The following is a 14,845-nucleotide window of genomic DNA, read 5'->3' on the forward strand; positions in this document are numbered from 1 at the left end:
AAGATGACGAAACGTGGGTATATTTATACTAGCTAAGGCGCAAATTCGTCATGCGCATTGACGTTCGAAGTGTCTAGTATATGGCAAGATCAAGCTGCGTAATACTGGGTAATACTGATTTCAGTCTGGAACAGGGGTGATTGACCTAAAGTCATGAAAGGCACTGTATATCAGAGGCACTGATGCATGAAATTAATCTGGAGAGGTATCAAAAAGCCGATTTTTCACAACTGAATATAATTTCATAATTTTTGGAACTTCTATGATATGTTCAATCACGCCACTGGTCAAACAAATCTTATCATTAAAAAAAAAAAAACTTATGTAAATCTTATTTAATTACAATTAATTTATTAATCCCCTTTAAAATGCTTTATTATATATATTGTGAAACAATTTAAGTGTGCGTTATGAAATACAATCAGAATAGATTCTACCTAAGTTCAACCAGGAGGCTGAATTGCAATAAAAATGTGAGCACATGTATACAGAACTACTGAACGGATGATTTCCAAAGCCTTTCTCATACTAGGTGCGCCAACTGAACTGAATATGTATACATTTTCTGTAGCAAATGTAGACTTGCCTTGAGATTATAGTATATGAATGCATCATAATGGAAACAGAATTGTTGAAATATTTATAAAAGGGCATTTTTCATGAGAACTAGTGTATTGTGGAAAAAAAATTATATTTTGGGTTCATTTTATTCCTCTTTCATACGTGGCATACATACATCATAGGCTACTTGCAGCGGCCATGAAAAATAAATTGATTTTCTTTTTCTGCAAGACCGAAAAATACACTGTTGCACCAAGCAATCATAATGAAACCAAATTACAGACATATTAATTAATTGAAAAATACACATATAATCGGTGAACATTATATAATAAATCTTAGATTTCAATGAGATCAGATCCGTACACACGTTAGTATAGATTTACGTGGTCAGCGTTCGTCAACCAGGAAATTCAGCTGGGAAAGGAAAAAACACGAGCTATATAGATGAGTCAGTGTGCTATTCAGTACATTCACGTTAGACAATAATTGACAGTATATAAGAAAAATCAACATTACTATGCGTTTTTTTTTAGATAGAAATTTAATTAAATTCAAAAATGGAAAGCTTCCTTTTTGGCTCTGTCAGTTGAATTGTCATTTTCATTTTTTATTGCAGCAGTAATTAATGTCAAACTATTCATATTTCGAACAATGTAGTAAAATTCTGGGGATACTTATAACTTCGCAAAATTTAAAGTTTAAGCAAGCAATTAGTCGTGTAAAACTTTTATAAATTGAAATATATTGAACTCGACAGGCTATAAGCTAAATATATACTTGTCCTATATCTGGGCTTTTAATTATGGCGCAGTGTTTTTTATGCTGGGATGAAAAATAAACCCCATTTGTGTTTTTTTTTTCAATTGTTTACCACATATTTCTCAGCTGAGAACGTGATGCAATCTTTCGTCAACAAAAACAAATGTCAAGGTTACCCTGTGGGTGTGTGAGAACAACGCAATTTGATTGGATGATAGGGACAACGCCAAATAACACTAACCACGTTGCTTATGGGCCGACTAGTAAACAACTCAATAATTATAGCATTTCTAGATTAATCTCTAGGGCAAAGTACAATAGAGAAACAACACATGAAAGCACAATAGCCTAAAAACTTGCAAATTTAAGCATGTACATTAATTATTACTTATTCTAAAGCGTATAAGTAGTTAAATATGTCAAAACAAGTTATGCGTTGTGTATAAACCGGTTTAGCCTTCAAAGAGGATACGATCCATAATTCAATCAATAAAGTTCTCCATGCTTAAATCTTGCGTAAGTCTAGTAAGAGAATCTAACTAAAATCAATATTATCATGTTTCTCAAAAAAACTTCTTTTTTTGGTTTTGACTGGTGATAATTTAAAAATTTGGACGATTCACCCCCCTCCCTTCTCTTTCTTTATTATACGAGAGTTTTATTTAAGGGGGTGCAATCCCGCTCAACACCGCTCGTGTATTCGTTGGTAGAGAATTTACCACCAAGAAATATTTGATAAAGGATTCATATGAACAATAAAAAATAAGCCATACAGGAAATTATTATCATTCCATTACATCCTGAAGGCATTTTTAAAAAGGCCGCACTTAAATATATCTTTCATCATTCAAAATTGATTTGAACAGTAGACTCATAGTCTACAACGCTCAATGGGAGAATCAGACAGAAATCCAAACTAGAATAGTCTTTTTAAAAATGCTGTTGTTTTAATTTGTAAATTTTCATTTAGACGGTGCATGCCAACCCACCCCCTGTTTTGTTGCTGTTACGTGGAACTCTGACAAATTCCCGCATTAAAAAGAAATACCGAAAAGTTGAAGAAAGATATCACCCACGAAATAGGATTTGAGATTTTGGGCAGTTTACGCCTTTAAAGGGGGGGGGGGGCTTGTCAATTTTTTGGGAAGTTACCCCGTATTACCCTTCGAAGTATCTTATATAAATATTGCATGTAGTTGAGTGTAACATTGAAAATTTTCACCCCAAGAAAACCATTGTCAACCGAGGCGCAGCCGAGGTTGACAATGGTTTTCGAGGGGTGAAAATTTCTAATGTTACACTTAACTACATGCAATATTTATTATATTATACTGAATGTTTTATACAAATACATATAACAGTGAACCTTGCGCGCATAAATTCTGCACAGTCACTATATTTTGGAATATCACCCGTCGTCAAGCAATGTTGCCTGTTGCTACGCTGGAGGGCGTTGCTTCATCATTCAGCGGGTAATAGTATACACTTATCCACTGGTGGTGAGTGGGATAGCTCTTTTATCAAACCCGCGACAGGAACTTATTCCCCGAGGGCTTTCCCGAGGGGAATAGTTCCTGTCAAGGATTTGAGGAGAGAGCTATCCCACGCACCACCAGTGGATAAGCGTTTTATTATACTGATGTATATCACAATTTCTGAGGGTTGAATTACCTGATGCTACGTTTCATAGGCGAAACATGAAAACTTCAAAAGAATAGTTATAAAAGTTTTGAGCAAGCATTTGGAGTAAGATTATAACACTACAAGAATGAGCCTGAAATCCTGATGACGTCACAATGCTACTGAAGTCATAATGACATTATCAGTCTATAGATTGACTACAGGAAATCAAAATTGGCGGCAAAAAGTGCATGGACATTTTCTGAGGGGTGGATAGCACAAACTATACCCCGGGGTATAGCTTTGCTATGCGTGGACATTTTCAGACTATAAAAGATAGTTATTTTACCTTCTTAACTTTATGTAGGAAACATTTTAACAGAAGTATAATAATATACATTTATTGACTGGGTTCGAGGGCAACATGCGTTTTGTCGGACCCAAGAACCAAACTGTTTGCCTGAGGCCGTTAGGCCCGAGAACACAGTCAATAAATGTTTTGTTATGCCTTTTATTTATTTATTTATTTATTTTGACATACATGGATGTCGAACACCAACGAATGCAAATGAGATTTAGCTGACCCCGCCCATTATGTGACGTAAGCGGTCCAACATCTCATCGACAGGTCCAATATCTCACTCCGCGGTCGAACATCGATTTTTTTATGCCCGCTCAGTAAAACATTGGAAATGTTAGACTTTTGTTACTATTGATCTATATAGGAACAATTTTTTAAAGGTATAACAATTATTACTTTCAACCGCTCAGTAAAACATTGGAAATGTTAGACTTATTTAGTGTAGATTTCTATAGGAAACAGATTTTAAAGGTATAACAATATATTATGTATTCGTTGTGTATGTTAGCTAAAGGTATTTCCACCCTTACGAATTTATGGGTTCAAAATAGACAAGAGGCCCATGGGCCACATCGCTCACCTGAGTAACTTTGGCCATTCATTACCAGACTTCCCCTCTTGTAATACCTATTGTGGCCCCGCCCTACCCCCGGGGGCCATGATTTGAACAATTTAGAATCTACACTACTCCAGGATGCTTCCACATAAGTTTCAATTTTTCTGGTCCAGTGGTTCTTGAGAAGTTTTTAAAGATTTTTCCTATATATTTCAATGTTTCCCTATTGTGGCCCCGCCCTACCCCCGGGTCATGATTTGAACAATTTACAATCTACACTACACCAGGATGCTTCCACATAAGTTTCAGCTTTTCTGGCTCAGTGGTTCTTGAGAAGAAGATTTTTAAAGATTCTTCCTATATATTTCAATGTAAAACTTGGATTCCCTATTGTGGCCCCGCCCTACCCCTGGGGGTCATGATTTGAACAATTTAGAATCTACACTATCCCAATATGCTTCCACATAAGTGTTTCAGCTTTTCTGGCTCAGTGGTTCTTGAGAAGAAGATTTTTAAAGATTTTTCCTATATATTTCAATGTAAAACTTGGATTCCCTATTGTGGCCCGCCCTACCCCCGGGGGTCATGATTTGAACAATTTAGAATCTACACTATCCCAGGATGCTTCTACATAAGTTTCAGCTTTTCTGGCCCAGTGATTCTTGAGAAGAAGATTTTTTAATGACCCCATCCTATTTTTGTCTTCTCTTGACTATCTTCCCTTGTAAGGGGACTTGGCCCTTTATTTTAACAAATTAAACTCCCCTTCACCCAAGGGTACTTTGTACCAAGTTTGGTTAAAATTGGCCCAGTGGTTCTTGAGAAGAAGTTGAAAATGTGAAAAGTTTACAGACGGACGGACAGACAGACGGACGGACGACGGACAACGGGTGATCAGAAAAGCTCACTTGAGCTTTCAGCTCAGGTGAGCTAAAAACTGCATTTATTTTCACTGAATATAGTTTAAATTAATTAATAATCACCAAAAATGTACAGTTTGCCATATTTTTTCAGACGTAAGACATACATTAACAAGAAGTATATGTCAGCATTAAAAAATTGTACATATTAGTAAACAATATTACAAAACTTATGTAAAAACTGGTTCAAATACATAATTTTGATGCTGAAAGTTCCAAAATAATTGTTATTTTATTAATATGTTTGAATTGTAGTTATCAGGGAAACCATTTTACATTAAAAGTACAATATAGAAAATGCCTGAATGAGGATACATCAGCAGGAGTTACTGCCCTTAGCAACCTTTTTTTAAGGATTAAATAATTGATTAAATAAATATTCATTTTTTAAAAACTTTTTTACTTTACAATATTTTTTATTACACCCATTGAAAAACATTCTTTTGAAAGATATTTTTCTATTGGGTATGAATTTAAATTAATAACGGTTTTTGCTTAAACCTATGACATCACAAGAGGGTGGAATTTCCTAAACTCTGCTAATATGTCGTTAAAACAATTTCCTTTAGATTTTCAGATTATAACAGCGTGTTTGATAAAATGTTCATACGTCGGTATAGTGTAGTTATTCAACGTAATTTGTGTGACAGGATCTTTCTGTTAAAATACATGTAAGGTTTTCAAAGGAACATCAGATGTACAACTAGAACTGTCCAAAAGGGACAAATACCCCCGCAGCATTTTCAGAGAAGGTGTCAAGTCACTAATACTAGTATTTGATAGATCGAAGAGGTGTTCACAATTTGTTTAAATATTTAGAGTGAAAATTTACTGGTAATTGCTCATTAAATCTTTTTAATGAATGAAACTAAGGCGCAGCCTAATAAAACATCAATACTAATAAAAGTCTTACATTTTCAATGTCTTCCTGAGTGGGCATAAAAAAATCAAATTTGACCGCGGAGTGAGATATTGGACCTGTCGATGAGATGTTGGACCATTTACATCACATAATGGGCGGGGTCAGCTAAATCTCATTTGCATTCGTTGGCCTTCGACATACATGTACGTCAAAAAAAAGGGATAAAATATATAAATAAAAGGTAAAACAAAACATTTATTGACTGTGTTCTTGGGCAAAATGCGTTTTGTCGACCCCTCGAACCAAACTGTTTGCCTTCGGCCTAACGGCCTCAGGCAAACAGTTTGGTTCTTGGGTCCGACAAAATGCATGTTGCCCTCGAACCCAGTCAATAAAAGTATAATATTGCAATACACTAAAACTTGTACGTATCGCGTGACAACACCATATATTTCAAACAATTTATGTTATTTTTTTTCAGTTTAACCAAATATAAGTGCTTTTCTTTATTTACTTATGCTGTTTTTTTTTGTGTGTGTTAAGAGTTTATTAAACATTGTATAATATATACGTTAATTTGATAAAATAATTCACAACTTTCCATTGAATGTGTAATAGATGTTTATTCATTTCAGAACAGAGACACAGAAATTATGTTAAAAATATGAAGGGTGAAATATCGTGATAAGTGTCATGATACAGTCCCATACATGATAGCATCATGATACATTTTAGCTGTATCGTTACACCCCTAATTTTTAATGTATGACAAACTCATCCCTGCATTTTGGCCAAGGGGACGAATTTCACAACTTTGGTGGAGGGATAGCAGCTCATTATAATCATGTCAAAAACATGGCCCTGACATGAATTATACATCTTTTCAGTCACTCACATTAAACTTGCCCAAATAACCTGGGTCAAGGTCATAACACACTCTCATGTCAAATGCAATCTTTGTGTCAAGTAGGAGCTTCAAATGCTCACTATTACAAAATATAGACAAGAATTATACATTTTTCATGCAACTGTCACCTTGACAAAATATCCTTGGGTCAGTCTTGACACACCCTCGTCATAAGTAATCTTTCTTTATATTAAGGTCAGACAGCACGTTCCTCGATAATATATTATTTTTTCCAAGAATTTGTCATTGAAGTATAAAATTCCTCATAAAAAATGAGGTACCTTACCAAACATTTCTGCAAGATACCAGATGTTATATTTGCTATATAATCCATTGGAAATAACTACCACTGCCAATATTACAAATTTTGGGTGTCTTTATCTACTAAGCCATTTTGAACCACAAGATAATGATAATTATAATTTATTTGAACCACAAGATAATGATAATTATGATTTATCATCCTCACAATGTCAAGGTTTTGTGATTTCGGAACTCCACACAAACCTTTGACATAAGTCGTTATTTAAAAGTTGGGCTAGAAAGCTACCATTTCATTTATTCCTGATCTTGGACTGGAACCAATCAGAAAACAGCTTTTATTGTAGGTAAGTTTTGTAAACATATATGACTTGTCTTTCAAATGGAAATTGTCGATATTGTAGAATTTGTGACTATTTACATTAATTGAAACATCGGGGATTAATTTTTGGAAGATCGTCCTCCTAACAGTCACAAAAGATATGCTGTGGAGTTGGATCATTTGAAAACGACGGATTTGAAAAATATATTCTCATTGGTTAGTTTATAATTACCCATTACGCCATGTGTAACCACAAACCCAACTTTTAAATAACGACTTATGTCAAGGGTTTGTGTGGAGTTCCGAAATCACAAAACCTTGACATTGTGAGGATGATGATTTATTTGTTATATAGAGTTTCCAATGTTTTTTCATTAAAAAGTTGTGGTCCAGATATGATTGCAACAGATGGATGGACAAAGTATTCCTATCCTCCCTCCCTTAGGGAAAAAAATTCTTTGCCCAAGGAGGATGTCTTGTTAAAAAGACTATGAAAATTGCATGAATTTGGGGGGGGGGGGGGCTAAAACAACAGAATTCAATTCACAATTCTTGTTTTCCTTTGCCCATATACATATTAAAAATTGGTTAAGCAACTTAGAGAAGATGCTGGAAAGTTAATGAATGATGCCAAGTGAAGGATGAGAACCTATAGCAATAGATCACCTGATTAAATCTCTATTTAGTGTTTGCATTACAGCTATGTTATCTGATCAATATTACATTATGTAAATTCTTTAAAAATTGTAATATTACAAATCTAAAAATTCCATATTTTGAGTAAGTGAGCTACAATATTTGGAGCTGTTATGATTCAGTGTCATAAATGACAATCTGCTGACTTGGATGATTTTGTAAGAATGTTAGGCAGGGACCACTGCATATCAAGTAGTTGATCAGGATTGAATTACTCTGGTACAAAGTCCAAGGTGAACAAAGCTGAGTCATTCTTCACATATCTCTTTTATTAAAATTTCTACGTATAACAATTTTATATCCCTTTGTGTCATGCAGTAACATACACTTCAATCATTCTCTAATAAATACCTATACACACACAATCATTAGTTAGAATAGAGTTATGCACTTTTTTAAAGAATTCACTATTGAAATGTTATAAAATAGGAAAAGACATCTATATCAATACATGTCTTCTAAATACTACATAACTGATATTTAACTTATTGAATTCAATAAAAATGATTAAGGTTTTTGGACAAGCACAGAACTCACAATTCCTAACTCATATAAGTAATACTTACAAATAAACTTGGAATCACATAATCTTACTCTAAACCCCCCCCCCCCCCCCCAACTGCTCCCCCTCTCAAAGAAATTGTACTCCTGGATTATTGTTCATCAAACATATCAGTAATGCACAGAAAATCAGTCATTTAGCTGATATATTCCCAACTTTTCACAGATTAACAAAAATGATGCCCATCAGCCCCTGAAATCTACATCTCTTTTTTAATGCCATTTAAAGGGATATTGTAGAACAGATACGTTGTTATTACATGTATATCAGAAAAGCTGTCTTATGGGAGCTGTAACAATGTATTCTAGTTCAGTCCATATTGTTTCTAAAAATAGCCATTGATCATATGTGACTGGTGCAATATCTTGACAAAACCAGATTAAACAAGGGATGGTTTTACAGGATTACTTAAAACAAGTGAAGAAAAAAACAGTAAATTATACATCAATTGTAAAGCAATTTTACACTGTCAAATATAACGGATGACCAATAAATTGGTTTAAAGTTATAACACACCATCTGACCTTAGAGTTAAATTTGTATCATTTATAATTGTAAACTTCTACAACCTGTATGTTATTAACTTATGATCCAGACAAAACTTTAATATTTTCATTAACTTAAAGAAAAAAAATAGGACTAGAACTATTCATAATCAGCTAGCAAGCCATAGCACCATTGAGCCATGGTGAACCAGCAAACCACAATGATCCAGATATGCCTGTGGCTCCAGATGGATAAGGCAAACCACTTCTGGAATTTTCCCATCAATAAGCATATATGTGGAGCTTTGTCATCATTAACAAACCGATTTTATTTGAGCTCCATTATGGGTAACCAGTTGTAGGTATGTTAGTCGTGGCCCCGGGGATACAAAACTTAAATGAGCTCAGTTTTGACCCCAATGTCACCTTTCTACTATCCAGCTATCCAGTTTAAATAGATTCGATTACAGCTCGGCCATAGCTCTGGTCAGACATGAGTTCTGTCAAGGTTATTACTGGGTAAGTTTAAATCAGATCTGACTGGAGCTCAGCCATGGCTCTGGTCAGTCGTTTCACCCTGTCCTCCATTGCTTTTTTATTGGCCTGAGTTTCTTGAAGAAGTTCCCTCATTTCATCCTCAACTGCTGCAATCTGCAAAAATGAATTTTTCTTATTTGATATATGTTCACTACCTTTAATATACTGAGAACACCCTGTAAATATGTGATATACAAAAGTGCACTAAAAACTCATATCATGTAAAGCCCAGAAGTCAACAGAGAAACAAATATATTACAACGGGAATTAGATCTCTCCTCCCTCATAATGTACTACATGTTTCTTCTCTGCAGTACAAATTATACATAAAACTGACATCATCTCTATATTTAGAATCATAATTTGACAATAATTACACATTAAATGCAATTGTTATTCCTTTCAAAATCTGAACATTGTCCGTGAACTTCTTACATAATAAAGTAATGTCAAAATAATAACCTCGTTTGAAGTTGTTAAACAAGGAGACACTAGAATTGATAACTAAGGACATTTAAACTGAAAGTTTCTTGCATTATACTTAGCTATGAATAATTTAAACTTGCATGCATTTTGATCAAGTATAAAAGAAGGAATCTGAAAACTCTCTTATCTTTGGAAATACAATGTTTTATCACATCTTATAATTGACTATTTTTGGTTCTGCCTGATAATGTTAAAATGGCTTCAACCTTAGGCTTTTTCTAACCATGCTGTATGAAGTGAAAAAGCTTTAGAGATTATTAATTAAAAAAAATTCCTTCAAACCTTACTTTAGGAGATGGAAAATATGCATGGTCATTAATCCACAATAGATTCCTTGATAAAATCTTGTATATTTTCTTTGTATTTAGGAGGGAGAGGGGGATTGTTACATGTATATGTATAAACAAATTAACTAGTTACAAATTAGTCTTCAGTTTCAAGCATCTGTTTGTTTCACACTTTATTCTATAACTAGAAATATGTCCATAGGACATGAATGCCCCGCCGAGGGTATATTAGTAATGCAACATTTTAACACAAATTGAGAAAAGTGAGGTCAAGGTCAAAGGAAAGGTCTAGGTGAAAAAATATTGATGCAGTTGAATAGCTTACATCAGTATGTATCAGCATATGAAGTTTGACACTAATTTAAGAAAAGTGAGGTCAAGGTCAAAGGAAAGGTCAAGGTCAAAAAATGTTGATGCAGTTGAAAAGGTTATATCAGTATGTATTAGCATATGAAGTTTGATAAAAATATTGTGAATGGTTTCTTTAAAACTGAGCTAAACACTAATTTAAGAAAAGTAAGGTCAAGGTCAAAAGAAAGGTCAAGGTCAAAAAATATTGATGCAGTTGAATAGTTCTCATCAGTATGTATCAGCATATGAAGTTTGACACTGATTTAAGAAAAGTGAGGTCAAGGTCAAAGGAAAGGTCAAGGTCAAAAAATGTTGATGCAGTTGAATAGCTCTCATCAGTATGTATCAGCATATGAAGTTTGATAACACTATCTTGAATGGTATCTTTAAAACTGAGCTAAAACTTATTTCAGAAAAGTGAGGTCAAGGTCAAAGGAAAGGTCAAGGTAAAAAATATTGATGCAGTTGAATAGCTCTCATCATTATGTATCAGCATATGAAGTTTGTTAAAAATATCTTGAATGCTTTCATTAAAACTGAGCTAAACACTAATTTAAGAAAAGTGAGGTTAAGGTCAAAAGAAAGGTCAAGGTCAAAAAACGTTGATGCAGTTGAATAGCTTACATCAGTATGTATCAACAAATGAAGTTTGATTACATTATCTTGAATGGTATCTTTAAAACTGAGCTAAACACTAATTTAAGAAAAGTGAAGTCAAGGTCAAAAGAAAGGTCAAGGTCAAAAAATGTTGATGCAGTTGAATAGCTTACATCAGTATGCATCAACATATGAAGTTTGATTACACTACCTTGAATGGTATCTTTAAAACTGAGCTAAACACTAATTTAAGAAAAGTGAGGTCAAGGTCAAAGGAAAGGTCAAGGTCAAAAAATGTTGATGCAGTTGCATAGCTCTCATCAATATCTATCAGCATATGAAGTTTGATAAAAATATCTTGAATGGTATCTTTGAAACTGAGCTTTGAACAGAGCTAAACGCAAAGTGTGACGGAAGGACAGACGGAAGGACAGAAGGACGGAAGGACGGAAGACGGACATGACAAACACTATATGCCCCGGCCATATTCATGGCGGGGCATAAAAATGGGGGGGGGGGGGGTGTTACAAAAATTGTTGTAGAAAATGATGGATGATAGAGAAGTCTGATCCTCAGATTCCAGCACCTGTAAGTATCACACTTTATACTTACTGCTTATGGATGATTTCAGATTTTAAAGTGTGAAATTGTTAAGTCATTGTCAAATCATTCCCTTTAGTATGTGTAGCTCTTTGATTTACAGAAATGACACATTCACTGATATGCCTTATCTGAATCAGCATAGCTAATGAACAAGTTCAAATTAAGTTTAATGATTTGGTAAAATTCCTTCTCAAACCAATTAACCTATAAGATCAGTTGTAAAATGTGCCTGTAACTTCCATCTCATCACTCAATGACTTATTAACACCAGAACTATTTCAATCAGCTCTTGTTGTAAGTGATGACACAGAGGCATGTGAATTGTACTACAACATACTACGGTCACCAACAGGACAGCACATGTACTACCTGTCATTGAAACATAAAGCACTGACTATATCACTCAGCAAATATGCTGAAAAAATAATCAATGTCGAATACACATAATCGTAATTAATTAAAAAACCATACTTCAACTGTAAGTGAATTAATGAATGTTTTGGAATATATTACAATTTGGGCATGTTGGGTGTACAGATAGAATTCCATGTAATAAGAGCTCATACTTCATTGTACACCAGGATTTATCTCTGAATACAAAAATAAAAGTATCTGGAATGAAAAGAACCACTAGTGTGTATTAATATATGTCATGTTCAGAATTACCACCAAAATACAAAGAAAGAAGTGATTTAAATATCAATTCAAGGACAAATACATTTATCAACACCAAGTGCACAGTAATGCTTCTTTTGAGGGACACTCCTGAACTTTGAAATGCTTGTCATTATATTCACAGTCCTTTAAAATTCATTTTTCTACCTTCTTTTTTTTATTTTTTGAAAGGAATTAATCACCTGGCAAGTAAAATGATTCAGCTTGAACATGTTGAAACTCAAAAACATATATATTTTGTCACTTCCTTTTAAATACATTATATATACTTCCTTTTCTTGAATATATTAGCAAAAATTAGTTATTTTTACAAAAAGTTAACTTTATAGTTTCTTATATTAAAATACAGTAACATTTTAAATAATATTTTCAGTTAGGTACTTTATTGTTGACATTATTGTTAAATTGAAAATCTCTTGAACAACTTATTATACATATTAAAGTTCTCCCAAATATCTAAACAAGCTAAATAAAATGCAAAATATTTTAGCAACCTCACGGAGACTTTTTAAAACTTCTTTGATATTCGAGAACCGGAAATATTGAAACAGTGATTTTGTTTTAATTGATTCTTTTATTTTTAAATTTTTACCCTAATGAATGATTCTTTTAATTCTGAATTCTCTTCCCAATTTAGCTTGTCTCTAAAATGAAATTCTGATTGGCTGATTAATTTCCTACCCTTTGATTGGCTGATTAATTTCCTACCCTTTGATTGGCCTGTTCTAGTTCCATCTGTTTTTCCTCTTCCAGTTGAGCCATATCCTCTCTGTGTTTCATTTCTTTACTCTCAAGCTGGTGCCTGAAGGCATCATCCACTGTCTTCAGCTTCTCTATAGCAATACTGGAAAATAAGTCAAACTTCATAGAATGCCAGTTTATAAATACAGAGAAAACTGCCTTAACTAACACCTGTGCAAGCCGTTTCACTGTGAATTTCAACCTTCGTTTTGATTGCCATTTTACTGTTTTCAATGTTCTTTTCACAGTGTAAACAGAAATCCTGTCTATTTTGAAACAAAATTGGTTCCCAGTGCATGTTGGATTATACAGGTTTCACTGTAATTAAGGAATAACTGCCTAATTTTTTGGATTCATGATGTGATCAATTGAGTGGCTTGCGTGATAATTTGCATAAACGCCGAAGGCAATTATGCATAAAATTATCACGCAAGCCAATCGATTGATCATCGTCATGAATCCAAAAAATCTGACAGTTATTCCTTATATTTACATGCTCCTGATTCTGCAAATTCCCATGCTAATAGCCCCGCTTCTGTCTCTATTTGTCCCTCCCCGCACATGATTTTTTTTTAACCGCGCCTATCGATGAACCAGTAGATTTACGTAGAAATAAAGTATTTTTACAATTTGTAATTTTATCTCGGACAAAGACATTGGAAATGTAAATATTACCACATACAGTAAAACACAGTTATAATGAACTAGCTTATAGCGTTTTTTTACAAATTCACTTTGTTCCCAATACAGGTATAAACAACCTCGATTATAAGGAAGCAAAATTTTAGAACCCAGTGCCTAAATGGCCTGTTTAAGGTAAATGTGCTTAACTTCTTGTATTTATAAAATTCAAACTAGAGCTACACACTTTGAAGTCTTTCAGGCTTTATCATTTTTTCAAAAAAATGTCCGTACAACTGTACTACACTAACACTACATACTTAGTTACCTGTATTGGCTGCCTGTTTAGATTTGTTAACACTAACACTACATACTTAGTTACCTGTATTGGCTGCCTGTTTAGATTTGTTAACACTAACACTACATACTTAGTTACCTGTATTGGCTGCCTATTTAGATTTGTTAACACTAACACTACATACTTAGTTACCTGTATTGGCTGCCTGTTTAGCTTTGTTAACACTAACACTACATACTTAGTTACCTGTAATGGCTGCCTGTTTAGCTTTGTTAACACTAACACTACATACTTAGTTACCTGTAATGGCTGCCTGTTTAGATTTGTTAACACTTACACTACATACTTAGTTACCTGTATTGGCTGCCTATTTAGATTTGTTAACACTAACACTACATAATTGGCTGCCTTTAATGCTCTGTTGACACTAACACTACATACTTAGCTGTATAGCTTTATTGACAATAACACTACATACTTAGCTGTATAGCTTTGTTAACACTAACACTACATACTTGGCTGTCTATTTAGCTCTGTTAACACTAACACTACATACCTAGCTGCCTGTTTAATTTTCTTAACACTAACACTACATACTTATTTTCTATAAGCTTTGTTAACACTAAATACTTATCTGAAAAGCCTTGTTAACACTTTTACTACATAGTTAATTAGTTGTGTGTATAGCTTTGTATAGCTTTGTTAACACTAACAGTGCATACTTAGCTGTATAGCTCTGTTAAAACTTATGCTACATAATTACTTAGTTGTATG

General features: G+C 33.8%; 1 protein-coding gene across 1 annotated transcript in view; it reads right to left on the minus strand.

The window, feature by feature from the left end:
• Positions 1-8,458: 8,458 nt before the first annotated feature.
• Positions 8,459-14,845, minus strand: part of LOC133197765 (leucine-rich repeat and coiled-coil domain-containing protein 1-like) — an 88,177-nt gene continuing 81,790 nt past the window's right edge. Inside the window, exons 24-25 of the mRNA XM_061333969.1 lie at positions 13,120-13,255; positions 8,459-9,526 (exon numbers count right to left, since the gene is read on the minus strand). Of these exons, the coding sequence (XP_061189953.1) occupies positions 9,401-9,526; positions 13,120-13,255 (262 nt within the window). The 3' untranslated portion in view covers positions 8,459-9,400. The remainder of the gene's footprint in view (positions 9,527-13,119; positions 13,256-14,845) is intronic.

Source organism: Saccostrea echinata, unplaced genomic scaffold (assembly GCF_033153115.1).
Source record: "Saccostrea echinata isolate AGI-Se365-2 ecotype Australia unplaced genomic scaffold, CSIRO_AGI_Sech_v1 ptg000030l, whole genome shotgun sequence".
Taxonomy (NCBI): domain Eukaryota; kingdom Metazoa; phylum Mollusca; class Bivalvia; order Ostreida; family Ostreidae; genus Saccostrea; species Saccostrea echinata.